This window comes from Coturnix japonica, chromosome 4, assembly GCF_054131305.1.
Source record: "Coturnix japonica strain WE chromosome 4, WE-NBRP24, whole genome shotgun sequence".
Classification (NCBI taxonomy): Eukaryota; Metazoa; Chordata; class Aves; order Galliformes; family Phasianidae; genus Coturnix; species Coturnix japonica.
In genome coordinates this window covers 12596835-12624243 of record NC_140666.1, presented here as the reverse complement: position 1 = coordinate 12624243, position 27409 = coordinate 12596835, and the positions used below count along the sequence as shown (strand labels likewise).

At 42.7% G+C, this 27409-nt stretch overlaps 2 protein-coding genes across 15 annotated transcripts in view; one reads left to right on the top strand and one right to left on the bottom strand.

Moving 5' to 3' along the window:
* The window catches only part of MAP7D3 (MAP7 domain containing 3), an 89735-nt gene that overhangs the window by 17907 nt on the left and 44419 nt on the right, over positions 1 to 27409 (top strand). For all 12 annotated transcript variants that reach the window (XM_085546078.1, XM_085546076.1, XM_085546077.1 and 9 more), the window contains one exon: positions 5852 to 5989. In XM_085546078.1, coding sequence (XP_085402204.1) covers positions 5986 to 5989 — 4 coding nt within the window. In that variant the 5' untranslated portion in view covers positions 5852 to 5985. The remainder of the gene's footprint in view (positions 1 to 5851; positions 5990 to 27409) is intronic.
* Positions 15 to 25781, bottom strand: ADGRG4 (adhesion G protein-coupled receptor G4). Of its 3 annotated transcripts, XM_015860283.3 has the most exons (24): positions 25651 to 25781; positions 24911 to 25015; positions 22218 to 22835; positions 18551 to 18634; positions 18040 to 18134; positions 17661 to 17713; positions 16542 to 16581; positions 16003 to 16028; positions 14736 to 14884; positions 13869 to 14001; positions 12841 to 12959; positions 11730 to 11940; positions 10007 to 10172; positions 9770 to 9919; positions 8801 to 8923; positions 6891 to 6936; positions 5971 to 6074; positions 4536 to 4657; positions 4018 to 4286; positions 3149 to 3242; positions 1991 to 2280; positions 1345 to 1446; positions 854 to 1012; positions 15 to 220 (listed from the first exon to the last, which is right to left on the bottom strand). In XM_015860283.3, exons 2-24 carry the CDS (start codon positions 24999 to 25001, stop codon positions 93 to 95), a joined length of 3372 nt encoding a protein of 1123 aa, XP_015715769.2. In that variant the 5' UTR covers positions 25002 to 25015; positions 25651 to 25781; the 3' UTR covers positions 15 to 92. The 3 variants fall into 3 exon arrangements, with proteins under 3 accessions (XP_015715769.2, XP_015715771.2, XP_015715770.2); XM_015860285.3 differs by lacking the exon at positions 25651 to 25781 and having other exon boundaries at positions 16003 to 16025; positions 24911 to 25130; XM_015860284.3 differs by lacking the exon at positions 25651 to 25781 and having other exon boundaries at positions 18551 to 18631; positions 24911 to 25130.

The following is a 27409-nucleotide window of genomic DNA, read 5'->3' as shown; positions in this document are numbered from 1 at the left end:
CACGTGGGGAGTGATTATTTAAATCAGTGTTTATTTCTGTGTGCCAAAAAAGACAACCACCATCAGATAACCAGAAGAAAACAAATTCAACGTCAATGAAAAAATCTTGCTTTCTGTGCATAGTGCAGCTCTGCATCCATGGGTGACATTCTTTGTGAATAAGGACGTCTGGCTTCATCATCTTCTGGAGTCATAGCACTCGGGTTGTAATGAACTTCAGCTAGGGAAAACAATGGGGGGAATTTTTCAGTGATGGTTATTTGGTTTCACTTATTTAGAAAGACACCTGACTGTGCACAACTGAATGAACACACCTATGCTTTAATTCTGGGGAGCTAACAGAAATCAGCACGTATCTAAAACCAGCTGGGAATGTTTGGCACTTAGAGCAGAAGTCCTATGAAGGAACCTTGCTTTCAGAATTTCTCCATCTTGGAATGCAAAATCTTCTGCTGGGATCTTTCTGGACTAAACAGGTTCACAGCAGGTCCTGCAATCCCCAATGTCTTCGCTCTTCCGAGAATGCAAGAGACAGAATATACTACAGTAACTCCCTAACTGGAAACAGGTGTTATGGGAACAACAGCCAGCTGGCATAGAGTAGAGCCTATCTTAGGTGCCTCAGTTGGAATCTAAGCTGAGAGTTCCCCTCCTTCTGGAGAAAAGCCATACCAGGATCTTAAGGGCTTTCTGACTTTCCTTCCATATAGAAAAAGGCATCTGTAACACAGTCACTGACCTCAAATTGAAGTCTGGTGTAGACAAAGCAGTCAAAGCATTCCCAATAATTTCCATTGGTTGGGATTTGACAGTGACCCTACAGAACCTATTGCATCTTAGTCTGTTTTCTTACCAATCCTAAAATTTCTATCCAGAGAAGTCCCAGGGAAGGTATCTGAACTGAAAGTTGAGCTTGTCCCATTAGAATTTGGATTCCACAAAGCTGGGGAAGGGGATCTGTGGTTTAGAGGTCTTGGTGTAGATGTAGGAGTCGTACCTGACCCATTCCAGCCTGAAAACAGAGATTAGAAAGCACAGGAATAAAATTCTGTACAGGAAATTCTTCATGGTGTGTTACATCTCAAACTCCCAGAGAGGAGAAGGTTCAGGGCCTGCATCTTGTACCTTCCTTGTACAGAATTAGTGGGCAAGCTGAAATCTCTTTCAGAAATCTACATTTTTAACTGCGTACTGACACATCATGATCCCATCATATAAGCAGTTCATGGAAGAGTATCCAATGCAGTGCAGAAGTAGAAGGAAACTATTGAAGAGAATCCCATGCTCCTTACTGTATGAATTTTGTGACATGAGTCAAGCTAATGAAAACCACTTAATGCTTACCAGAATAATTGTTCTGTTGAAATCTCCCACAGCAAAAGTGTATTCGGCACTGCTTCACTACATCTTCCTTCATCAGGCAGTGAAACACAAAAATAAAGAACCCTAAAGAAGCAAGAAAATAAATCACAAGTTTGTGGCTTGATTCTCCATCCTGCTCTCCCTTTTCTGATGTATTTATATGCCACTGAGTTTCCAGCAAGTTATGGATGGGCAGAGAGGTGGACCCTGAACCGGTAACACACTGGTCCAGAATTGCACTGAAAGACATTGGTGCATATGTAAGGTTATCACGAAAAGCTTCCTGCAGATTTGGTATAATATATATTTGATATATTTGGTATATTTGACAATTAGTGGAGATTCTCACCAAGCATTTTTATGCCCAGGAAGGAAAGACTGTACCAGCTCCTGAAAGTATGTGCTTTTTGGGACCCTAATGGTAATACCTATCATTGCTATGCTGTCTAAACAACACTGTCATTTCACTTCAGTTGAGCTTTCCTAATAAAATAATAAAGCAGTGTAACTCAAAACCTATATGAACTCTCCACTTCCCCTATGCTTTAATTATATGATGCTGTAAATGTATTTCTACTCCACAGTCCTGAACTATTGCACTTATAGCTGTACTCTGTTCAGAAATTACCTTGCAAAGTGTTAAAGATGCTGAAGAGATACAAGAAAAATATCCTCACTGCTCCCCAGGCAAAAAAGGCAAAGCTCCAAGTTAAGCCCAAGAGGAACATCAAGCTGAAAGCACTTTTGAGGTCCTGGAGAAATAAACGTTTCCAGAATCTGGATTTCATTTGTGACCTTGATTTCACTGAGTGGATTTGGAGGAGAACAGTGATGAACATGGCTGTGTTCGTCAGAAACACCAAGAAGATATAGGCCACAACAGAGACGTAAAACACCACGTTATCTTGAATCCAGCAACTGCAAGAAAGGGAAACGTGATGAGGAGTTCTGTGGGCAGGGAAGCTAAAGAAGCCTGGTCTCCAAAATAATCCTCCTGTGTGGTTCACTGATACCCAGCAATGGCACTCCCTGACACCCATTGCTTTCCCCCAGTACTGACACTCACAGAATCTCTATTTTTTGCCTTTTTCATGGGTGTTATAGAAATGCAGTGTCTTGGAATCTTCTGTCAAATTCAGATAAATCTGTTAATTGTTTCACAAATTAACAACATATGCAGACAATGGTACATTACCTTAGGAAAATCAACTTAAAAATGACTTAATTAGGAGTTTGATTAACAGTTTTCCCTCTGTCATGAGTGTGTTGTCCCTCTGATATTCAAATTTTTAAGGTAATTTTTGCCAATATGTGATCAGATTGTGCTAAATAGAAAGCAGGAGAAAAAAACAACCAACAAAAATGAAGCAAAGCATTCCTTGCTATAAAATCTGTTTGAAAAGGATGAAAGAAAGCAGTGTTTTCCCACTGGAGAAGAGAGAATGCAGGGAGCATATACCAATGTCATATCAAACTGAGTTGCTGTTATGTAAAGGGAGATTATCCAAAGAGGAAAAGCAGAGCTGATACACACAGTGGCAAAAAATGTTGGGCAATAAGCTGGAAGAATCCCTGCCCAGCCTTAGGTTCAGTCCTCTAAGTGAGAGTTACTCCATGTAGTTATCTTATGGCCCAAAAGGATCCACTGAACCAGAACCACTGAAAGGAGTGAGCTGAGATAGGGAAGGAAAGACAAAAGCAAGAGAGCAGTTGTTGCCTTCTGGTTATTTCTTCTATCTTTAAGATACTCTGAAGACCATCAAAAAGCTTGGAATACTGTACTTACAAATTGCTGAATGGACTGTTCTCACTTTGTGATCCATTACCATAGGAGTCTTTATTTATAATGAGCACGATGATGGTTACAATCGCTGGTATTCCTAATGTGGGAAGCAATAGAAGAAGAGATATTTCAATATAAAGACTAAAATAAAGAATATGGGAAGATGTAAGATAATTTCTGATGACTAATTACTGCAGACATGTACTTCTTGGGATCAAATTGTACTCCCAAAGCTCCTTCTGAAATGAGTGTAATTAAATGTGTAGCATAGCAGGATTAATCTCCTTATTTATGTAAATTACAAATGAGTAGGCATAAAATATCTGTGTTTGCAAAATGTTTGTGAATGTCCAAACATCTCCAGAAGGGATCCAATCTGGTAAAATAAAACGAACTGATTATTACAAAAAGCAGCGTGTCAAAAGAGAAGCAGACAGCAGCATTTTGCATTAAGATCTGACAGAGACAGACATTTTCCAGCCAGCATTTGATCAGTCTTCCCTTCCATTCATTTCCCATTTGCCATATTTCTTTCAGTTCTGGCTTTTCTGTTCAGAACAACTGCTGCCAGCAGTGCCATTACATATGGCTGCCCTCAAGAGTGATTATATGCAACATTAAATCTAAGGATAGAGATGATTACATGCTACACTCTTTTCAAAAACATTCAAAAAAGGCTTTAGAACATCCTTTAATGGATACAAAAACAATGTACACCAAACTGTTCTCTAGGTCACCACCTCTGATAACACCTTCTCTAACAACTGAGCCATGGCGTGGGCTTCTTTTTGCCTGTATGGACCACATTGCTGCTAGTTCCATCTTAGTGAAGGTAAGAAGCACAGAAGTTAAAAGGAATTTTGCTGACTTACCCCATCCAGCAATGCAGCATTTGAGGATGTACTTTGGGATGTAAATGTTGAAAACTTTGACGAGAGCCAAGTAGAGGTGGACAGACTCCATGCACATCCAGGTGAAAGCTGCCAGCAGGAAATAGTGCAGGAGTGCAGCCACGGCGATGCAAAGAGCAGGCAGGTTGTAGGAGGACAGCCAGGGGTTGATCAAGAAGATCACATTCAACATCAGCAACGCGGCACAGAGGTTCAGCAGGATTTTTGCAGGATTGTCTCTCCGCAACTTTCTAAATAGGAGTGGAAAGTAACAAGGATGTCACTGCACAGATCGTGCTGGGTCCATTCTGCAGCTGCCTAAACCTGGAGCCCCATTGTGCCACGAGCTGCTGGTACATCCAGCATGAAACTAAACCCAGCATCTCACCCTGCCCCTTGTGAATCACATCAGTGAATATTACCAAACATTCTGCTAACTTCTGAACAGTTATTGTTGCAAAAGCATTAGAAAGTGATACAAGAGAAAGGATCAGACTTACTCAAGGGCTAGGTATGTCACCAATGTTATAGCCAAAAAAAGGGAAGAAGCACCACATCCTGCATAGCTTATCAGAGTTAATACTCGATCATTTGTGGCATCTATTTCTGCCCGGGACAAGTCCTAGATGCAAGATAAAGAGTCACGGTTGTTTTCCAGATGAAGAAAATTGCTTTCCACACTTTCACATTGTTAAGAAAAACAATTTCAATGTTTTATGTGTTTCTTTCTGTATAGCCCTGCAGAATATTCAGACTAGCGCAGCCAGTTCAGACATTCAGCATTTCAGACATCCAGCACTTTGTTGCAAACCTGACAGTGCTGTACTATAGAAATTCAGCAAGGATTCCAGTATCACACCAAGATTATTCAACTTGCTTTGTAGTAGAAACTCCAGTTTTAATGTTTCAACGTCAGTTGCCATGTTGGGAGCTGCACAAATCTGCTAAACATCTTAGAGTGCACATCCAAAGAGCATCGCCTTGCAAATGCCATGTGGGAGGCTGGGCCCTGCTTCTCCCAGATGGAATTTTTGTTGTTTCTTAACATGTTTTCTCTGTCATTTAGCGAAACACTGAATGTCAAACTAGTCCCCTTTGGTGCACGATGGCCTTAGTGATGTCAACTACTTGTATCTATTCTTGTATCTAAGTGGAAGCGCAAAAGAGATCTTAAAACGAGACAGAATTCCAATTGCTTGAATAGAAATTTCAGCAAGTTGTCTAAAACCTGGAAGACCTTCATTCCTTTACGTAGAAGACCTATTTTTGCTACCGCAGAGGTCTTTGGTGCCTCTCCTTGTGCGGGGCAATGCTGACCCCTAGGGGAGGCTGGGCATGACCTGGTGGGGAGGGACAGCCTTGTCCCTCACGGGTTGAGCTCCACAGGCAACAGACAATTCTGAGTTCAATTCTTGCCCATCTCTTTGCATTTGTTGCCACCTGTTCTCAGGCAGTCATCTCTGCACTCTCATTTTTTGACATATAACTTTTAGAAACGGTTTTCTGTGTATTAAAACACTGACTGACTTTTCTGCCAGGAGGTAATAGTTAATGATAGCTCCCATATTTATATTAAACTTCCCTTCCTGTTTGAGTGTGGGCAAAACTGTCGTATTATTAGTTGCCAACTGGCAGGTAATAAATTAAACACAGTATTTTGAATGCAAGAAATAGCACTTGAACATTGATTATGTGTCTTTGCAAAGAAGTTCGAACTACACCCATAAAATGAATTTGTCTTGAAGCAAGCAACATTTAGAGGACTTTATGCCATGCTAATTATTATAATTGCTTTGTTTGTTGCTATTGATTTCAGGAAAATGGCAGATATCCAACAGCTGGGATGGATGTGAATATCCCATCTCTCCCCAAAACCAGTGATGATTTTATCTGGTGCCATGGGACTCTTTAGGAGGTGATTCATGGAGTACTTACCAGCAAGACTCCAAAATGGGTAAGATGGTTACAAAAACAGATTGTGTAATTCATATCTGTATATTCCGTTTCACACCCCGTTGTATTCCAACCACCCAGTCCATCTGTGTAATATAGAAAAAGAGATTTTTAAGCAGAGTTAGTCATGCTCAGTCATTTATAGCTCTGCAGCATGCAGAATGTGTGAATACGAGCTCAAGTTAGTACAGATTGCAGGGTCATTTAGCAGCATACAAATTATATTTCACACAGGAACACATCTTACACAGTTGCCTGAGAGCCTCAAAACTTGGATGAAAGCCTTTGGTGGAAGGAAGAAATATTTAAAGTCATTTACATTCCTGCACACAGAGAAAGCAAGAAGGTATGGAAGTTTAGGCAGCGTGTAGCACTAAACAAGCCAGATCTTCCCTGATGAGGTCATATTTATGACCCTATTTATGTGGCATGTATGGCATATTCAGAAGCTAAACTTCGAAATTAAAAAATAAATAGACAAACAAATAAATAAATGAAATCTAACATTAATATTAAGGAGACGGTCTCTCCCATGTGGTCTGAATTAACCCAACTCGTGGTTATCTTTCTGCATCCATTTACACTCTGAGCTATATTCAAAGCCAGACCACAGCAAAGTCCCCACTGACTTCCCTGGGGCTACTATGAGAAGTCATCTGATGTTCTGTTGTGTTTCTGCTATTTTTCTTTGACTAACCATAGTCAAAAAATTCTTCTTATCCACCATTGCATATTGCCAGACATGTGTCCCTAGAAATAATGCCAGTTACTGAGATATCAAAGCCATTGGAAAGCAGCAAAACAGAAGGAGCCAGATGCAAGGAGATGGCCTCCAAATTTCAAATGGGAGCCAAAGGCTCTGGTGACAGAGTGAGCACAGCAGCACTATATATCACACTTACCATTCTTCAGAAAGTCCCAGAAGACACAGTGCACTGCTGCATTACCCTAAAAGCAGAGAAAGAAAAAGAGGCTGTGACATTAATTCAGTACATCTGTGCATTGGCTTGCATTCTGCTTATGACTGGGATTTACAGCTATGGCACTTTGATTTAACTCCCCCCATTCTGGAATGAGGAAAGAGGGGAGCTTGTTCTCTGTTCTTATTGGCATGTTGGTGGTCCTGGGTGTCTGTAGGTTCCTGAAGATGCCTCTGTTTGGCAGCAGTGAGGCTGTTGGTCACAGGAAACCATCTGGGATAGAAGTGCACTCACTAATCCGTGGCACCATAGCCAGCAAAGGGTTCCCATTACCAAGAGAAGCCCTGGAAGTCAGTGGTTTTCTCAGTTTTCCCAATTTCTGAATCATTCATAGTCTGTTTGGGCAGAAAAGCTGACAAGTTGTCCAGCTCAGATTGATGCCTATGTGTCATCTTGTTGGCTTCACGTGATATCTGAGGTGTCATACTGAATTACTGGTGAAATGCCCAAGTTCTGAATAAGATCTACCATAAAAAACCCATATTTCACATGACATCAACAAAAAAACCCAGCAAATCTCACATTAAGAAAGCCTTTATTTTAGAATTTCAGTGTTCCTGTTCTCACTCTGAAACAAGGTGGAGAAGAAACCTAAGAGAAAATAGAGTTTGTGCGTGTGCTGCAAGCAGCTTGAATGGGTATTTAATGCAGTGTTTGCTCTTGGGGATGTTCAAGTTTATTACTCATAATGCTGCAGAAAACTTTCCCAAGGCACAGATTCATTTTTCTTTATTATTAATAAAGTTTGATAAGGCACAGAGTTTACAGGAAGCACCCTAGCAGATAAGCTGTTAAAGACTTGTGATCTGCAGGCTGTCAAATATAATTAGGCAGAGAGCCAAAGCTGTAGATTAGGATGATAAATCATTAAATATTTAATTAGGATATTTCTTAAAGGTCGAGGAAAAAATCTAAGAGGTGCCAGATGGCCTCATGGAGTAAAAATGACAGAAGAGAGAGGATATGTAGATGAAATTTCTGGTTATATGTTATTTGCTAGAACTATATGTGAAGTCCATATTGCCATAAAAGCAGTATTGTCAAGCTGTTGTTAACTGGAACCTTCATCAAATTCAGCGTATTGAATATTTTAGTTCTTCCTTTGTTTTGCAGTGTGTTTGTGTGGAAAGTGGGCCATAAACATTTGCAACACAAAGATGTAATGGATTAACCCGGTCAACAGGTCAGAGACGTGCCCACTAAGCAGACACTGTAAGATTGATTTTAGCTTTGAAACATCGTTTTGAAGGAGGGTGGTGACGCACTGAACAGGTTGCCCAAGGAGGCTGTGGATGCCCCATCCCTGGAGGCATTAAAGGCCAGGCTGGATGTGGCTCTGGGCAGCCTGGGCTGCTGGTTGGCACCCTGCACATAGCAGAGGGAGTAGAAACTGGATGATCTTTGAGGTCCTTTCCAACCCAGGCTATTCTATGTTTCTATGAAGGATCACAAACCAAAGTGATTTTGATAATATCTATGCAATGTTTTTGCATTTCTTGAGATTTATCCCTCTCTGTGACTAAAGCAATTTGCAGAATTAGAAGCAACAACGGATCACTACAGTTAAAGCCAAGCTGCCATTTTTTTAGCAAAAATATTATTTATTGAAAGAAACTGACCAGATCAAAGCAAGGAAATGAGGAAAATGCCCCCTGCTTCTAAGTGTAGGTTTACAGTGGAGACATGAGCTTTGCTAACCTGCAGGATTGGACTCAACCACTGTCAGTCCTTTGGGTGATAGATGTTGGAGAGCTCAGTCAACAAAATGTTCCATACTTATCATTTTATTTGAAGTATAAGTGAAATCGTCTTTATTTCAACGCATATCCTACCGTATTTTTGTTGATGTGCTGAAGAGTTATATTCACAGGTTCGTTAAGGTTCTGAATCAGTGAATTTTCAACGCTGGCACTCACAACGTAAGTGTTCAGCCTCTCCTTCTGTAAGCTGTCATCCTGCAGTGGGAAAATGCACACAAGCAAACAATTCCAAGTCATTCAAGTTACCAGCAATCCTGCCCCTCACTGCTTTCTCAAATTGTCTTTCTTGGAAGCCGCAATCAGCCAAACGCCATGGGATGCCTGATGTAATTTAACTGCTTGCTACTTAATCAGAACACGCTGTTAGCAGCCAGTTCAGAGACAGTCTCCACATCAGCAGAAGCAGAACAGCTTCAGCTGCATCAGCTGGATTGAGAAATCTGCATAACCATTTCTGTATATCAAAACATCCAGTGGTGTATAATTTAGCTCATTAGACTGCAGACACACTTGTGAATGTTTCTTCTGCATGGAGTGCATTGCTCAGCACCCTGCGTGCTCCACTGTACCAAACAAAATGTCTCTTGTTAAACTACACTCTTGTCCCAGAGTGAAGAAAACGCAGCATATACCAGAACATTTCTAAATGCTGAGTATTGGTGCTGCTGTTGTTTTAATGGAGAAAGAAATCTTGAAATTATTTTCATGACATTTGACACGTGCTAGGGACACTGTTTAAGCAAGAGCTTACTGTCAGAGGAGGATGGGGAATACCCTTTAACTACAGAACAAAAGCAGAGGATTAACATCAGCTACAGAAAAGGAAGAAAACATCTGTTGTCTCCAGATACCTCTTGGAGCATTATCGCTGTTGAGAAGGTTTTGATGCTTGGATGCATTTTGTCTGCACACTTCTTAATGCCCCGTCAGCCCAATGCTAAATGCACCCAGAGTAGATCACGCTGCCAGCGTTTTGGTTTCATGCACATTAAGGACAACTGAAGCGATTGCTACCATTGTTCCCATAGGAATGATAGTTACCACAAAGAGCGAAGTCGTGCCAAAAAAATTAAACTGGATCTTTGAATACATCTCTGGGTCAGCTTGGTTGTCCCCTAAGAAGGTCTTCAGTGATTTTGGCAAACGCACTGAGGCCAAGGCATTTTCGAATGGGTTTTCTTGAACACTGATCTGTAGGTAAGAAACAGTGTGCTCAGAGCTGCCTTCCCCAGCACACACACACACACACCAGCAGCAGGAATAGCCTGGATTTCTCACCTTGATATCCCTTCCTTTGTCATACGAGGTGACACCGAAGGCCACTCCTTCAAACGCGCTGGGATCCGGACGCATCACCAGCAAGGCAAAGGATGTGGTTATGACTGAAGTGTTTCTTTCTGTGTGAGACAGCTTATAGCCTATCTCCTCTGTTGTCTTCAGGATCCTTTATGGACAGCAACAGCAAGAACAAAAGACACATCTCTTGAAATGCTCTCCTGACTTCATAATATGCATTCAGGAGCTGAGTATGGAGGGATGACCACCTCCTGCTCCTGCTATCACACTATTGCTTATACAAGCCAGGATGCCACTGGCCTTCTTCTTGGCCACCTGGGCACACAGCTGGCTCATGTTCAGCCAAGCATCAACCAGCACCCCCAGATCCTTGATCCCAGGCTGGAAAAGACCTTCAAGTTTGAGCATGTTTTGGTCAGCTGAAATTCTGGCAGGTGGATGATACTTTTCTGTGGCTGAGAGTCAGCCCACCACCAGACAGAGTTAAATGGATTGGACTAAATCAGCCCTGGAGCATCTGAGGAGCAACATGAGGTAGTTCTGGGATGACATCAGGCAAAATTAACACCCAGACAAATACTACATTTCATCTGAAAGGCAGTAACTTGTAAAGCAGACTAATCTGATTATTTGCAGTTACTTAATTATACCCTCTGGTAAAATATCAGAGCCAGAATAATTCAGTCTGCAAGGGATTTCTGGAGCTCTGTAGTCCAGCTGATTCAGAGGTCAGGCTCGTGCAGAGAAACTCTGACTGTCTCTGAGCATGGAGGCCGGCATCTGGCCTCTTCTCTCAGTGGAGTTTTGTTTCTAAGTAGAAAGAAGAGGCTGGGATCCTTAGGAAGCAGCAAATTTGGATAGTTCAGTGCATGTGAGTATTAAAAGAGTTAGACTTCTTGTTTGGCAGCCCGTAAAGCTATTCAGCAGTATGCAAGTAAGGATAATAGTCTACTGGTAATGTGTAAGACAGCTGGCTTTGGCAGACTGAAAGAAAACTTTCCTGTGTCTTGGTCTGGTGCTTATGGTGTTACCTTCACACTGCTGGTCCCAGACACAGCAGGACTCCCATGGGATCCTTTTGGCCCCGGAGCTGCAGAGTCTGGAGTTAAATCATTGAAGTACCCAAAGTCCAGCATTACTACTGTGACCTTACAGCAGCAAAGTCAAGGCTCTTGTTGGGATATCATTCTTAGCACATGCCAGGTATCATCAGAGTACCTGATGTTCATTTGCCTAATATTCTCCTGTAAAAATATTTTCATTTTCCTTATGAACTTTACGTGCCAACTCCATCTCCATTATGGATCAGGAATTTTGGGTATATATTAGCAACTGGAACGTCATCCTTGTCCCTGAAAGCTTACATTGCATGGGAAGATAACTGTAAATAGTGGGTATTGCACTTGAAAAAAAGAAGTGTGTTTGCAAAGGCAAAGGCAGTGAGCAGCCATCACAGCCCCCACTCCACACACTGCAGCACAGTAGACCTTGAAGAGAGATAACAGCCAAAAGGACCCTGATGTTGCCCAAAGCTTTCTCCCCAGCAAATTTCCTCATCTATTTTTGGCTGCTGACCCTCTCAGATTCACAAGTTTGGAAAGGCAATGAATGCAGAGTTCTCCAATACGAACATCTGGGCAGCTGCACTCTGTGCCCCACCTGGAACCTGAGGGAAAATTCCCTTCTGTGCAGCCATGTTACTTACCTATTGGTAATTTTTCTAATGTTCTGATCCTCCATTTCTTGAAGGAAAATATAGTCCAGTATAGTCAATATAGCCTCTGCAAGTGTCACACTTAAATCTACAAACTTCACAGTATCGGAAATTTTGTTTCCAATGACTTCTAGTTCTTCTATACCCAGTGTTGCATCCGGCAAGAGATATAAAATATGCTGTACAACATCTTGTGCATTCTCTGGGGAAAGTAAAAAAAAAAGGGGGGGGAATACAGATGATTTATGTTGATTTATGTGAAGTACAGATGATTTATGTAAAGCATGGCTCCACATCTAGTTATATAGCTACGAGTATGTATGTTAGAACAAGAGATTAGACTGTGCCTCTCCTCTCTTTCTGTGTGGACATAATGCTTCTGATCTATTGTGAAGTTACGGCCCCAAAAGAAGTCAATAAGCCCTCAACATGCCGACAAAACTGGCAAAAACTTCAAAGCAAAATCTGGGTATTTCAGGTTGTATTTTAAAGGAGGAAAACAATGTGGTTTTCATAAGAATATAATCACCTGCTTTTGGCTTACAAAGATTATCTGTAAATACTGTTTAACTTTGATCACTTGTGAGTTCAAAATTAAACAAGCCTCTCCCTCTGCCCAAGTGCTGCTTAATTGGCATAGCAGAAAAGCAAATTATGAATGATGTAGTTTGAAAGTTTGGTATTTGCCATTCATCATCTCATCGTTCTGCTATAATTTGTTAATAGTAACTGAGCTCTACTACTTGCGAGTCAGAGAGACTGAATGTAACTGCAGATATGTTTCAGTGAGATCTACAGAACACGAACTCCTTTTACTTGGTGATAAGAGTGTAGGCTATCAAAATCCATCACATTGTTCTCTAGTTACTTAGTTCTACATCTAAGAGTTGGATTTGAGGCAATACTTTCAAGCAGTAGCTAGAGAATTTGAAGCAATCACAAAATCCATCTACATTAAAAATATTTTAAGATGACCAAGTGAGTGGGGTGCACATAATACAGTGCTACAGCTGCAGTTTTTCTGCTGTCCAACACATGCATTACTTAAGTATAACCAATTTTACTTCCATTCACTGTATCATGGAAGTATCCAGTGGCTTACCTTCTGTTATGATGATGTTATGAAGATCCAGGATATTACTTGGAAGTTCTTCTAGTAATTTACATTCAGTCATGTTTGGTTTGCTCCAAAAAGATTGCTCAAGATCGATATCAATTGCACTGAAAAATGAGACGTTATATTTTAAGTTACACGAAAAATATGCATTAATTGATATTCCCCATATTTCCAATTTAAGTAACTAAAATCATAGAATCATTAAGGTTGAAAAGACCAATAGGGTCATTTAGTCTATCCATCTACCAAGGTTGATACTGGGATAGTAGGTTATCAGGTTGATTATTAGGAAGCATTTCTTATGAGAAGGAGAGGTGATACACTGGCACAGGCTGCCCAGGGAGTGGTGGGGTCACTGTTCCTGGAGGTGTTTAAGGGCAGGGTGGATGTAGTACAGAGGGACATGGAATAGTGGGTAATATTGGTGGTAGGAGTGTGGTTGGACTAAGATAATCTTAGAGGTCTTTTCCAACCTTAATGATTCTGATTCAATGCCTGTGACCACTCTACCACATCACTCAGTGTGTCCTGTCCTTTTCTTGAACACATCCAGGGATGGTGACTCCACCACTTCCCTGGGCAGCCTGTTCCAATACTTCACCAATTAGCCCAATTTTGAAAATTCATTGCAAGACAGATCCGACTTAGCACTTATTGAGCACAGTGGGAACAGTCCAAAAGCCACTCCTGGAAGGAGTGACATTCTGCCAGTGGTGGGCACATTGCCATGAGTGGATGGCACAAATGCTACAGTGCATCTGCTTCCCCTCCCCGCTCGAGCAGACAGTCAGCTTCTTGCTAGGCTGGCTTGCACTTGCTGCAGGTGATGGGAATTACACAGCACTCCCTTTTTCTGCAGTCTATACTCAGCGAGCCATGTATGCTACCCATCCTTCCTGGCATGGCACTGTTGTGCACCACTGCAGACATCTATTTAGACTCCATCACACAAAGCCTTGCGCTTCCTCCTGTTTGTCATTCAAGAACCAAAATGAGATGTTCTGGTCACTCACCACCTCCTCCAAGCAGACTGCAGAGGGTTTTTCCTGCAGCTGACCTCCGCTATGGCAGCTGGACTTGTTTGAGGCCAGGAATAGCTTCCCTTGTATTTGGTCTGTGAAACAGCTTCTGGGCAATCCAGTAGTGCTGAGTACAAAAGACATAAAAGATCTTTAAAAAGATTTAATAGTCAGAAGGCAGACTTCCCCAACACAGCTGTTCAGCCCTCGACTTCCGCTTCTGCTGGCACCGGGCTACTGCTTTTATACCTTTTTTGAGCTGTATGGGAGTATTTTGCAAGCTCACTGGCCATAAGAAAGCATTTTCCCAAAGTATTTTGGCTGTTCTGAAACCTTTTTCTCCTTTTGTTTGACAAGGTCAGTTCTCAGGTAAAGTGTCAGCTTCACAGCATCACGAATCATAATTCAACAGCAATACATCCTGCAGGCTTCTCTCATCTATCTGAAGCTGCTTTCACACTGCCCCCCTTTGTCCCATCGATGACTTTTTATCCAAGCTTGAGGTTTTGTACTTAACCTTTGAAGTCTTTGATACAAAATGTGTTTTTGAATTTCAGGTACAGTCTGTTATCTCTTATCTCTGGCTTACTTCTGTCTTTTAAGGAATGATAAAGGTTGCTACCAAACCAAAAAGATTACTTGCAATTTGCTACTCAACCCAATCAGCACCAGCACTAAGAGTATGTTTGTGGTGGGTTTGGTTTCATTGCAAAGGTGCCTCTGCATTGCGTTCTATGGTTTGTGCATCAAACAGGATCTTACAGGGATACTTGTAGGGATGTTTCCTAGTCCTAACCTCTCCACAGAGTTTCAGTTTGATTAAAAACCTGCAGTTGAAATGAGGTTTTAATGAAGTATCACCTATTAGTCTGACAGTCACATCTTCAGGTTCCACATGTAATGACAATGGTCCGACTTGGTAAGGGTCATTCAGCAACTGTTTTATCTTGAGACTCAGCACTTCTTGTGTTTCATGTGATGTGACCTTCATAATGGCCTTACAAACATAGCTACAGAGACAACATACGTTATCAGTACTATGATATTAAGAACATTTCATTGTTACGATGTTACTGTCTGCAAAAATAGAGAGTAACACCAAAAATTGTATTGAATTGAATAATTCTTGTATGCATTTTATTCAATATAAGTGTGATCATACAGCAAATGTCACCAAATACCACTTTTTATCTCCACAAGCCCTTATCACTTGAAATGCATTGTGAAGTATAAATTACTGGGAATGTGAGTACAAGAACCTATTTATAGTTTCATGGAATTGCCTCAAAAGGTTTCCTAACCATGTTATCTTAGCAAAGGAAAATCTCTGTGAAAGTAAGCATTCTTCAACTATGATTTAAAGTCCAGAGTGAGTTAGTCATAAAACAATGAGGTCCTTCAGTACTCTGTGTCCAAACAGAGGCAGCAGACACCAAGGCTCCCTGTAAAGCACAGATTTAACCAACTGCTCTCCACTGGATTCCAGTATTTTCTCTTCAAAACAACTATATGTGCTGACTTAAGGAGGTTTGGAAAGACTATGCCTTTCTTTTGAGTGGCTTCAGACACAGCAGAAAGAACAAAGAAATGGGATCTTTCAAGTGTTTCCAACTCGCTCCTGTCTCTACACAGTGGTTTCCCACTCAGCATGGCCCTTGGGGTAACCACTTACAACCCTTTGAAGCTGATGGGAACTCAGCTCCCTCTGCTCTCCTGGCCTGAAGTCAGAAGGCAATTAGGATTTCCTGCAGAAGAGGTGCAGGATTCATCCTGGCAGACCTCATCCTGGCAGACTTCTTGGGCACAGTCCAGCAATGGAGCCTGCCTCTCGCTGTTCTGGTTTTGTGAGGGGCATTGCTCACAGCCAACAGCACAGCACAAACCTCCCAGCTTGCCATGGAAGTATGTCAAGACCCCCAGTATAGGAAGGGAACCTTGGATACTCCGATACATTTATCTCAGCTGAGCATTACTATGATTCTGATTCTACACGTGTTTTTCTGGTTTATGGAACTAAAGGCTCCCCACTGAGATGGAGTATTAATGAGCAGGCTCATAGCAGGAAGCAGGATTTTCGTATTAAATCAGTGGGAACTAGGAGAATCCAGTTTATAACCACAAGTCTTACCTTTGTGCCACCTGCTTTGCCTTCTTCTTCAGTTCACACAGGACACAAAAAGATAAAAGGTGGTTAGAATCAGCTGGTGCAAGGGTGATTGGAACAGTAGAAAACCGAGGTGTTCATTAAAATAGAGCCTAATGGCTTAAATATTATCTGCACCTAAATATCTAGAGTAGCCTTTGTTTCAGAATGCTTCTAGGGTACATGGACACAAAGCAGAAGCTCACAGTGCATGGACACTGACTCATGTGGAGAGCAGAGTAGATCCATATCTAGCGCTGCTCAGTCACTCTGCTCACCCAAAGGCTCTTCCAAAGCAGGCTGACTGCAAGGAGTGCTGGGCATGTCCTGCCTTCATCATATGAAGAGCATTCCACTGTCAGACACAGTGACTCTCCAGCCCAATGATTTACATGGAGTTCATTATATCTAACGCTTTCCACAGAACACAGTAGGATTAGCATTTAGACTGTGTAACTACAATATCCTCAGTGCAAAGGCAAGAAAAAGTATGTTTTTAAATCAGAAAATAACAAGTTACATACACGGGTCCTCCTGTACACACCGCTTTGTGAAGAGTTAGCCCTGCAATGGAATAGAATAATTATTTGATATTAAGCAGATAGATATTATTCATCCCATTCTGCTACTGCCCAAAAAGACCTTGTGACCCCAAGCCAGACCTTGCAGCAGAGATGTCATCTGGAATTCAGCTTAGGTATACCTGCCTAAATCTCTGAGTGCTGTGGCAGTTATGCATTAAGACAGGAAGCTCTGAAGGGATCTGGTTTAAGATCTTGTTTCCTATTCCTTAAGTGTTCTACTTTTCCTCACATTTTAAAAACATTTTCTCCCTCAGTTTCTTGGAGATATTTAAACAACTTAATTTCTGTAGGGCAGTGAAGATTCTCAGGTTGCTCCGCCTTTAGTTTTTGTTTCATTTTTCATTTCTTCTCTTACAGTTTTCAGAATCATATTCACCTCATGTAAATAGTGCCATGTGTTACTGAATTGCTGTTGTTTGTGAAGCAGGCAGATGTCATGGAAGAAAGTAGGAAAACAAAATATGCATAAAATGATAAAACACGAAGTCTGTGTGAGTGACACCTTTATGGATTCAGCAGTTGCTTAAACATCCCTCTTAGCTGCTCACAGTTTGGATATAAATACAGCTGGATTGGTTTCAAAGGTACAAAATAGGAGTCTTGGGCAAAAGGTCTGCCTCTGCCCATGGTGGGGGGTTGGAACTGGAAGATCTTTAAGGTCACTTCCCCCACAAGACATCCTAGGATTCTGTCATTCTATGAGCAGGATCTTGGAACTGCTATACCCTTTCATTAGACAGGATAAGAACCAGAGTATAACTGCTTATACAATCTAGACAGCCCACAGAGATCTGCAGCATGGGTTTCAATTAATATGGCCAAAGATGCTTTCTCCATTTGTCAGCAGATATTTTGTTTGCATTAGTCAGGATGTACACTTATGGGTGAAGGGAGCCCAGTCAACAAAACTTGGGTGCTCCAAATGATCAGTTATATGGGTTAGGACACTGGCAGGCACTGTTGTAATGGGGCTGGTCATCAGTGCAGTGGGTATCTGGAATCTGACTGCAGTTTCTCTCAAAGGACGTAGTGTCAGGGTGACATCATTATTCAGCTTACCTGATTTTAAAGTTTGTCACAACTAGTTCTTCACCTGCAAATATGACACTAAACTGCAAAGAAAACAGCAACATTTTTGTTAACTTCACTTATCGATGCTTGCTCTAGGACTGCTTGCAAGTTTATAATTGGCACTGAAATTCTAAATCCCAATGAAAAGGGCTAAAAATATTTGTAAAATGTCAACACTTCCCCCCTTCTTTCTGAAGTTATTTTTATCCCTTTAAAAATGCGTTGGATAACATGGTTATGAAACCCTGTAATATTGTTACATGGAGACTTATTTCTGTGTTGTCCCCCTAAGTTTGCATTCTGTACCAGCTGTCTTCATCATCTGATACCTTCTAGAAATAAATGAGGAGAAAAGAGTGGCACTCACCCAGTTTTCTACCAGCTTCCTTGTGTCATAGTAATCAGGAGCTCTCTCGGTTGTGTAGAAGAGTGAAAAGTCCATGTCAATGCTATAGAAGCTGACTGCAGTATGAGAACAAAGGGAGATGCTTCCTGTAGTTGGCACAGATGGGTACCTGCACTCTGTCCTCATCCCTCCCCTTAGCCATGGCTGTGTTTCCCACTCACATTCATGGAAGCTCTGTGGGAAATCCCACCTTCCACATGTCTAAGTCCAGATTACTGCACTGAACATCTAAGGGCCCAAAATCACGGCTAATTTATCTCAGTGTAACAAACAAAGGACAGTGGTGTTCCAACTTTGCTTTTTCCCATGTGCTAAGAATACATAGGAAAAGATAGGATGATCTACTGACAAACACCACCTCGCTAAGCACGAACTTGTGACCAGGTCTTAAACTGTCGTGTGTACAGTGTCAGTCGGTGCCACTGATAATCAGGTCAGCATTTAAAACAGTCTGCTTTGGAAAGGCACTTACGTGCAGTGGAGACATTGGTACTGCTGCTTGGAGACAACGGCGGCAGCGTAGGTGCCGCTGTCGATGATGCCTCACTTGAACCTGCTGAAAAACAATTGAAAGGTCTGAGAATCAACACTGCACATCATTCATAGGAGAGAGACAGTCTCTCAGCAGAGGTCACTGCCACAAAGAGCTGCTGCTGCTCCACTCAGAACAGACCGCTACAGAGTGAAGGGAAAATACGCCTCTGTGTGTTTGTTTGTTTGTTCTGTTTCTCTATTGCTTATGCTGAAGAGCAATTATCTCTCTACTCCCTTCTTGTTGGCACAATCTGTGCCACCCTTCAGGAAAAGCCACTTGTCAAGCACAGGATCGCCTACAGTAACGAATTGGAAACAAACAGCTATGTTTACTGACTTTGATTTAAGATAACCTGGCAGAAGGATTCCCATTATAAACACCATCCGTCCTGCCTGTCCTTTGCAAAGTAAAACATTCTGGGAATTCGTTCTCAGCTAATTTTCCCTGGAGTGAATCACCTTGTCAAACCAGGTAGGGCTTTTGCATTTCACATGCAATCTGCCACCTCCTCAGGCATACGGGGACAGAACGGCAGTGCTTACAGTGAATGGCAGTGAACCCAATCACCGTATAACATCACAGCTTTGGTGATGAAAGAAAAGCATGATCCCAACATTTTGCTGTAGACGTACAGATACCTTGCCGTGCTGATGATCTGTGCTTTTTCTTCACTCACGTGACTATCAGACTTGACAATTCTAGCTCTGACAGTGAGAAATAAACTTAACACATGAATATAAAGCTCAATATCTATGAATAAGGAGCGTGCTCATAAATAGGGAGGATAAAGCCATGCTTTGTCAGCCACTGGTTTCTCTGCTGTAGTTCTAAGAAGAATCACCCACGACTAAGATAATAACAAGCCCATCTCTGACCCATTTGAATCAATAGCAACACATCCATGGGCAGTAACAGGAACAGGGGCTGACACATGAATGGGCAGAAAGCAAGAAACCAGAAATATGTACTAAAGTAACAGCAAGACCCTGGAGATAAAGGAAAACCAACCTCCAGCAAAAAGCCCGAGGACCTGAAGCTGAAAATGTGTGCTTTGCCCTCCAGCACCCACACACCAGCCCCCTGTCACCACCAGAGTGCTGCCCTCAGGTTCCCCCCCTGGGGCTCATGCATTCTTCATGGCTTTAATCCCACAGCATGAGCTGCTGGTGGGAGCCTGAGTGCCTTCCTGTGATGTGAAGCTGCAGGCACGGGCTCTCTGGGCCCAGCTATGACACCATATATAGTCCCCGGTTTTGAGCTGTCAGAAACTGGGGAAGAAAGTGTGTGTTTTGTTCCAAGCTTTTGTAAGAATTCACATTAGAAAGGAATTGTGATGAGAATACAGAAGGGCCACTGCTGTGCAGACATGCCTTGCCATTGGAACAAATTACTTTTTCTTTCCTAATAAGAATATAGACATGATATTAGACTGTGATTAGCCAAGCCATAAGTCAAGCAATTTGTAAGCCTGGGGCTCAGCCTGTCCTGGTGCTGCAGCGCTGCGGGTTCTCTGCAGACAGGAGTCTGCAAGCAGCCGTGATTACAGGCTCCATTCCCTTCTTGCTTCTACAGTGCACTGTTTCAAAACCCATCGCCTCAGGGGTGATGTATGATATCACCTGGTGTCAGCCAGAGTGAATCAGAAAAATCTGCTAGGCATAAGCATACAGAAATGGCCAAATAAAATCCAAACCCATTCTAATCAGGAGTGCTGTTTCCATCTCCTGGCAAAAGAAGCATAATTACAATTTCACAAGTTCCAATTTATTTCTTTCTCTCTTTCTCATTGTCACCTGAAGAAAAAAATAATCTGTTTATTCTCCCATGTCAGGGATCATTGCCAGCAGGCAAGTGTGGGACCATCCACCTGCATCCTGCAACCTTGTTTGTGTTAATTAACACGCATGTAATTCCCTTCACAAAATGCGGGTTAGGGGGTGACAACAGGAGGAGATCTCTAGCTAAAAAAATACTGTACCATAACATTTTTAAAGTCCTGGGTCTCAATTTGAGAATTTAATCGATGGTTTCTTTGGCATTCTGCAAACATGATTGATTTCTATTCAAAGAAGCAGCAAAAATTAGATCAACTGCTAAGCAAACTGTAATAAATGTACCGTTATATTACCAGCAGTCATTTTCATACATTGAATATTCATCCCTCTCCTGGATTATTTAAAATCAAGAAGAGAATTAGAAATCAGTGTGTGGGTGAGGTGGGGGGAGGAGGAGGTGAAGGCTGAGTCAGAGGATGAGAACACACAAATCTACTTGGTTGCCTTTAGCAAAGGCCCAGCTGAGCTGGGAAAGCAAAGGATCACCATCAAGAGCTCTGAGAAAACAAAAGCAAAGGCCAAACAGTAACTTTACTCCTCTACCAAGCAAAGCAGCCTAATGGCTGGGATAATTATAGCACTCACACCATTTGGCAAACCATGGTAAGGCTGCTTCCTTATGCATTCACATGAGCAGTTCCACTCGCTTTGCCTAAACAAGCCCAAAATTAATGTGGGATTTCCAAAAGCAAGCACAACTGCATAAACTGTGTACTGCTGAGTTGAACCAAACCCTACAGACCAAAGCAGTGCCCAGGTACATAAACACAAGATGCAAATCTTGCAGCTAGCAACCATCACGTGGCATCAGTAATGATTTAAGTTGTGTCAGTAGCACCAAAATGGCTCTTCACCTTGACATCTTATTTCACAGAAACACTTTGGCACAGCTATTTCTTGTACACTTTTCAGATGTTCTAATTGACATAGACTGAATACATATACGGCCCCATATGGACAACAAATAGGAACTGCTGCCACTGTCTGACAGACAGGACAGAATCATGCTTAGGGACATGGTACTTAGGGATGTGCTTTAGTGGGCAGTACTGGTGGTAGGCAGATGGTTAGACTAGATGATCTTAGAGGACTTTCCAACCTTAATGATCCTACAGTCACTCACTGCTGTCTTTACCACTCCCTGTTATTGCTATCTGGTTTATCACCAGTTTGTCCCTGTGCAACAACCAGCTCATGAACTGCAGTTAATGAAAGTAAGCACTAGATTTATAGTAGAAGCAAAGGTCTTGCTAAGATCTGACACAGGCCAGATACTCACACACATTAAACTGTATGTACATGAGAGCAATTGGTCTTGGGAAAAACTCAGATTCCAACAGCCCTTGCCCAGATGGGAGATTTCTATGCAGTAGTTCATGGCACCAAGGCAGGACTACTGTGGTGCCTTGCAGGTTAGCTCATCCTTTGTGTGATATGCTGCCCCTCATCAGTGACACGCATGAAGACATAGCTTAGAGAAGAGACAGTGCAGAAGCAGTATTTAAATACTGTGTAGTCCACACAGACACTAGGACTGGTAACACCAAACACTGCTATGAGAGCTTTTCAGTGAAGCAACATCCATGTAGGACGCAGCCCCAACAGGAATCTTGTGGAGAAGTGATCACATCATCTCACTAATGGCTGGTCTCGCTCTGAGGATATTAGCTAGCCCTGCTTGTCCTGAGACATGGAGGGTTCCCCACTCTGTGTGCGTGATCCCCTGCAATGCACAAGCGCAAAGGACAGAAAATACCAGAGACACTCACCACAGCGGAGGTGATGACCAGCAACAGGAAGGATGTGGCTGAAGTCCCAGTACTCTTCCCTCCAGCTGACAACATTGCCCATGGAGCAGTCCAGCAGCTCCTCCTGGCGCAACACACGGTCCCACATTTGGAAGTAGTACAAGCTGCCAATGAAGCCGTTGCTCCCTGGTGCATTAGAGCTATCCTCTCCTACACGTAGGTGACCCAGCACCAGGCTTCCATTAGGCTTCAGGCACTCCGTGCTGTTTATGGCTTCCCTATACAACAGATTACCATTACAGTAGACTTCCAGCATTTGCTTCCTGGTGTCCCACAAGCAGCACACGCTATACCACGTGAAAAGGGCTAAATCAATTTCAATGTTTCGGACAGTGCCAAAAAGATGCACTCTTAACTGCCTGTTTTCTCCAGACAGCCCAAGCTCTAAGTCATTTATTTCAGTGGAGTTTTTGTTAGTGTCATAGGAAAATGCTGCCCAAGAGCTAGTGTTGGTGGTTCGGTTCAGATCGATGCACACTGTGAACTGACATAGCTGAGGGATGCTGTGGTTGACCAGAGACACGTACTTAGTGCTACTTCCCAGTAAATCCAGTATTTCTCTCTGCAGAGAACGTGTTTCTGTAAAGAAAAATATATATATATCAAGTAAAGAAGGAAAATGAGGTGTTTATTTCAAAGAAAAAAAGAGCTGCAATATGATCTCATCCAGTGACTTACTTGGAAGACAATAAAAACATGTAAAATTTATTCCATTTCTGGTTTCTGCTGCTTTTGAAATTAAATTCTGGGGCCAGCTACATTACTAACAAAGAGAAGATGAGTTTATTTCTGCAAAGGAAATGCTGAAGTCCTCAAGACATGCCCAATAGGAACCGATACAGAATTCAGGTCCAGAGTCCACCTAGTCCAAGATCTCTATGGGTGTTCAGTGCAAAGGTTTCAGCTCTGGGAAATGAGTTCTTTGCAGGTTTGGCTCCCAGCGGCAAATCTGACCGCTGATCTTTAGGTTAGGGTTCCTGCTAACAATATAAGTAATAAGGGATGTCTTTTTTCAGGCTTTGGAGAGTTTGTTTGGCAGCTTTTTCCTTTCCACCAGCTCCATGTGTGACCCATCAAGGTAGGGAGATTTGATCAGACTCCATTTGTAGCTCAGACTACTCCTATGCAGGATATCTGTGTCCCTGACTTGTCTCTGTGCTCACATGTATACATATGCTTCACTACTATAGGATGTACTTCCTGTAGGTAAGAACTGCCATTACACTGAGTCGTTTATTACCCTAGGGGTTGTTTTTACAGCATTTTCCTCAAATGAACTTAAGTCATTCCCAAACCTGCCCGCCTGCCATGCAAACCGGGTATTGTAAATCCCTCAAATCTAATCTGGTCAATAAATCCCAGTGACTGTTTGCACTTTTCATGAAGGTTAGGCATGTCCTAGGCTGCCAAAATAGCTGACTCTTCTCCCCATCTCCTTCACATGTTTCATATGGAAGGCAAGTGGGAAATGACCCACACACAATCTGATCATCTGTTGGTGGTTGGAAGCTGTGTATTTGTATTGCTGTCCTGGTGTACCCTTGTGCCCTCAAAGTATAAGGAGGATATTTCTCCTTACACAGAATAACACTACTGTCTTTCATGTTTGTCTACTTCTAAAATCAGCTCCACTGAGTGCATCAGCATTCAGATGGAGCACACACCACATCCTGGTCTCACTTCCACCACTGCAATGCCACTAAGCCCTCTTTCTTTGCAACCACGATAATTATTTTCACCTGGAGTGGAATTCTGTAGGATTCAGAGCAGCAGTGTGTGACATCAGTGTTCATGAGCTGGGATTGCAGCTGCTCTTTGCCAGTACACCATCCCCTGCCTTGCTAGGAGAAAACCCTGGCGCATGGACTCACAAAGCACATCACCAGTGCTGGGACCATAAGGGGTGACCCATGGCAGTGCTTCTGGGTGTGCAGAGAGATGGGGACAGCTCCTTGGTTATAGCTGAAGCGCTGAGTGGGCACAAGAAAACACAACAACCTTCAGCTGTACTTTTCAGCAACTGCAGGGCCCCAGAGGTTGAGAAGCCAGATCCATTGGGTTTGCCCAAGAGAAGGGAATTGCTTTGTGATGTGAGATGACAGACCTGGCACCAACAACTGACTGGAGGACCATTGCTCCCCAGCTGACAAGTCAGCCTATCAGGGATCAGCCCTGCCACTGTGATAGCAGACACAATAGGAGCCTCTACCCAAAGCAGAAAGTGGCAACGTTTGGCAAGCCCTAAATGTCAATCCAGCCTTTGTATTATGGAGGTTTTACTTGGAAAGCAGTCATCTGTTCTTCGACAGCATCATGTGCTGGGAGTGACCACAGCCAACATTTCAGAGCCGTGAATTATCTCTATGCCCCGTATTACTCTTGAGGAAAAGTCAAAGAAAGAAATACAAAATCCAATATAGAGCTAATTACTGGTTTTATCTATGGCAGAGTGAAAGGGCACTGAGTGTGCTCATGAAGCATAGCTGACTGCGGTTGACTTGGCAGACAGGGAAATAAAACAAAATAAAGAAGAAGGAAAAATACCCGCTAAGAAAAGGGTCTCCTATGTATGCACAGTGTGTGTGCACCAGGACAGCACTGCTGGGCTGCAGGGTGCATTCTGCTTGTGCAGTGGTGAGTCATTTAAGAATTACCTGCGAGGAGGAACAAACCCGCAGCAACCACTAAGATGCAGAGAGCTTTGTCTATGAGGGGCTCTCCAGGTGCACGCGTGGACCTCTTCATTCTTCAGGCATGTTCTGAAAGAGAGATGTTGGCTCTCACTCAGGTGCCTGGCTGAGACATTCAGGCTGCTTTCTGCAGGCTGCTGAGATGGCTCTTGCAGCACAGGAGTCCAGAAGTTCCCAACCTCTGTGAGCAAACTGAGTCACTGGTGCTCTATGCAGACCTTTTGGTTTCTGAAAGACGAGCTGGAAAAGACCCACAAGGATCAGCAAGTCCAACTCCTGGCTCCTCAAAGCACCACCCAAAATCAGACCATCCTCTGGGGTCACCTGGCTCAGCACCAAGCACAGCCCTTGCCTGGGGCTTCCTGCTATGAGTTACACTATGTCTGACCACTTGTGAGATGGAGATTGTTCCTTTGTGTCCAGACTTGTAAGATAACATCAGAAAACGATGTGAAAAAACAACCCAAACAAACCAAACCTGAGTTAATAACAACTTTCCGACTTTCCTTTCAAGAGTGCACTTTACAACATTAAAGTTAGGAAGCTTCACCCACTTACTGCTGCCACAGCAAGATTTACAGTAATACAAATCAACGCGCTCCTAGCTGACAGTGACCAAACTGAAGGTCCTGCACATTTCTGCTGCTTCATACTTGCTCCTAAGAAACATCACATTCTTTACAAGATGCTGCTCCAAAACTCACCTCCCCGCGTGGCACTGAAATCCAGGAAGGTTTTGCCAAGGGCTCAATGCGGCTTCTTCTTCCAGGTGCCAAAACACAGATGAGGAAGAAAATGAAGAGAAAGCCGGGTGGGAGGTTGTGATGTTTTCTGTAGGTCAGGCAACAGAAAGCGAGAGATTTCTGTTCCAAAACCGCATTTCTCAAGTGCTGGAAAACGTGCTGTGACAACAGATCTTCCTTCCCAACATTCTCCTTTATTGCTCCAGTAATGATTTGTTGACTTTTGCAATAACATTTAAGAAACAAATCATTATGCTCCAGTCTGCCGTACGTCCAGAGCAAAGTCCAGAACATGTAGCACTATAAAACACAGATCAGAACGAAGTAGCTGAAGGGCTGCCCTTGTTCCTCATTCCAAAGCAGCTGCAGCAAAGAGCATTAGCTTTTATTTTCCCACAGCAGCTGCCTGGCCCCTTCTTGTAGTGGGTAACGCTGTGATGTAAAGTTAATCTGTTCCCTTTTTCCTATTGCAACTGCATTAATCAGGGATGGCTTAGTTCAAAACAATGTGATATACTGCTTGCTGCTGAGGGACACGGAGTGAGCTGGGACCAAGCAGGGAGAGGCACCAGGACCACTTCAGGTCAGAAGTGACCTGGGATGCTCTAGAAGAGGACACCTCAAGTCCTAAGCAGAAAAACACCCAGATTAAGGAGTACAGTAACACAAACAAGCAGAAAATGGCCATGAACACCAAACATGTTCAGACTCTTTGGGGCCGTTTGGCTAAAAAGGAGTTTTACTTCACTTTGGATGTGTGAAGATTTTGCTGGAAGGTTGCTATGGTGACTTTCCAGTTCTTCCAAACAGATCCCCCCAGTTATCATAGAACCGTAGAAACATGGAATCACAGAACCACAGAATTATAGGATCATTGAGTCTCAGAACCAGTGTCTGGCCTTTGGGCACTGCCCTGCATGACACCAGGCGGAACATGGGCTGTACATGACATGCTCCTCATAAACTGTGATCCTTCACATTTTATTGCAGGAGATTAGATTTAGTTCACTAACTGAGGGCGGGAAGGAAAAGATTAACAATGTGTTTATCTTCTCTTTGGAAAACCTTGAGGGATGTAAATATTGGCTTTAGCACCAAAAGGATATATATTTTTTTCATTGCTTTTTCATTTCAGAGCTCCAAGGAAAGCTTTTTGACCGTGATTTATTGAATCCTGTAGGAGACACAGCAGGAATCAGCTTAAGACCTCCCTGAATTTGTAGGCATTTGAGTATGACTGTATGAACACGACCAAACTTTGGGAGTTATTTGGGCTGATTTTCGAACTTCCTACCATCAGGATTCTGCCAAAATACCCCAAGCAGGTATTTCTAGAAGGGAAAACTCGAGTTTTCAAAGTTTGAGAGATATGATGTAGTGGACATGGTGGTGATGGGTTGATGGTTGGACTAGATGATCTTGGTGGCCCTTTCCACCCGTTATGATTCCATGATTCTATGAAGCTCTCAGCAGCACCTAACAGATGTTCCTTGATCCATTCCCTGCTGTCAGAACTACAACACATAATCTCTTAATGCTGGGATGGAAAATGCCATGCCCACCTCTGCTCCACTCCCCAGCTTAATGACACTGAAGGGACTGCAGTGTGGAGGCTTACATAATTTACAATGCTAATCTCAGAACTTACTTTATTAGCAGCACCGTCTCTTTGTTCTCTGCACTTATGGATTACAAAAATTGCCTTGAAAGTGATCTGACG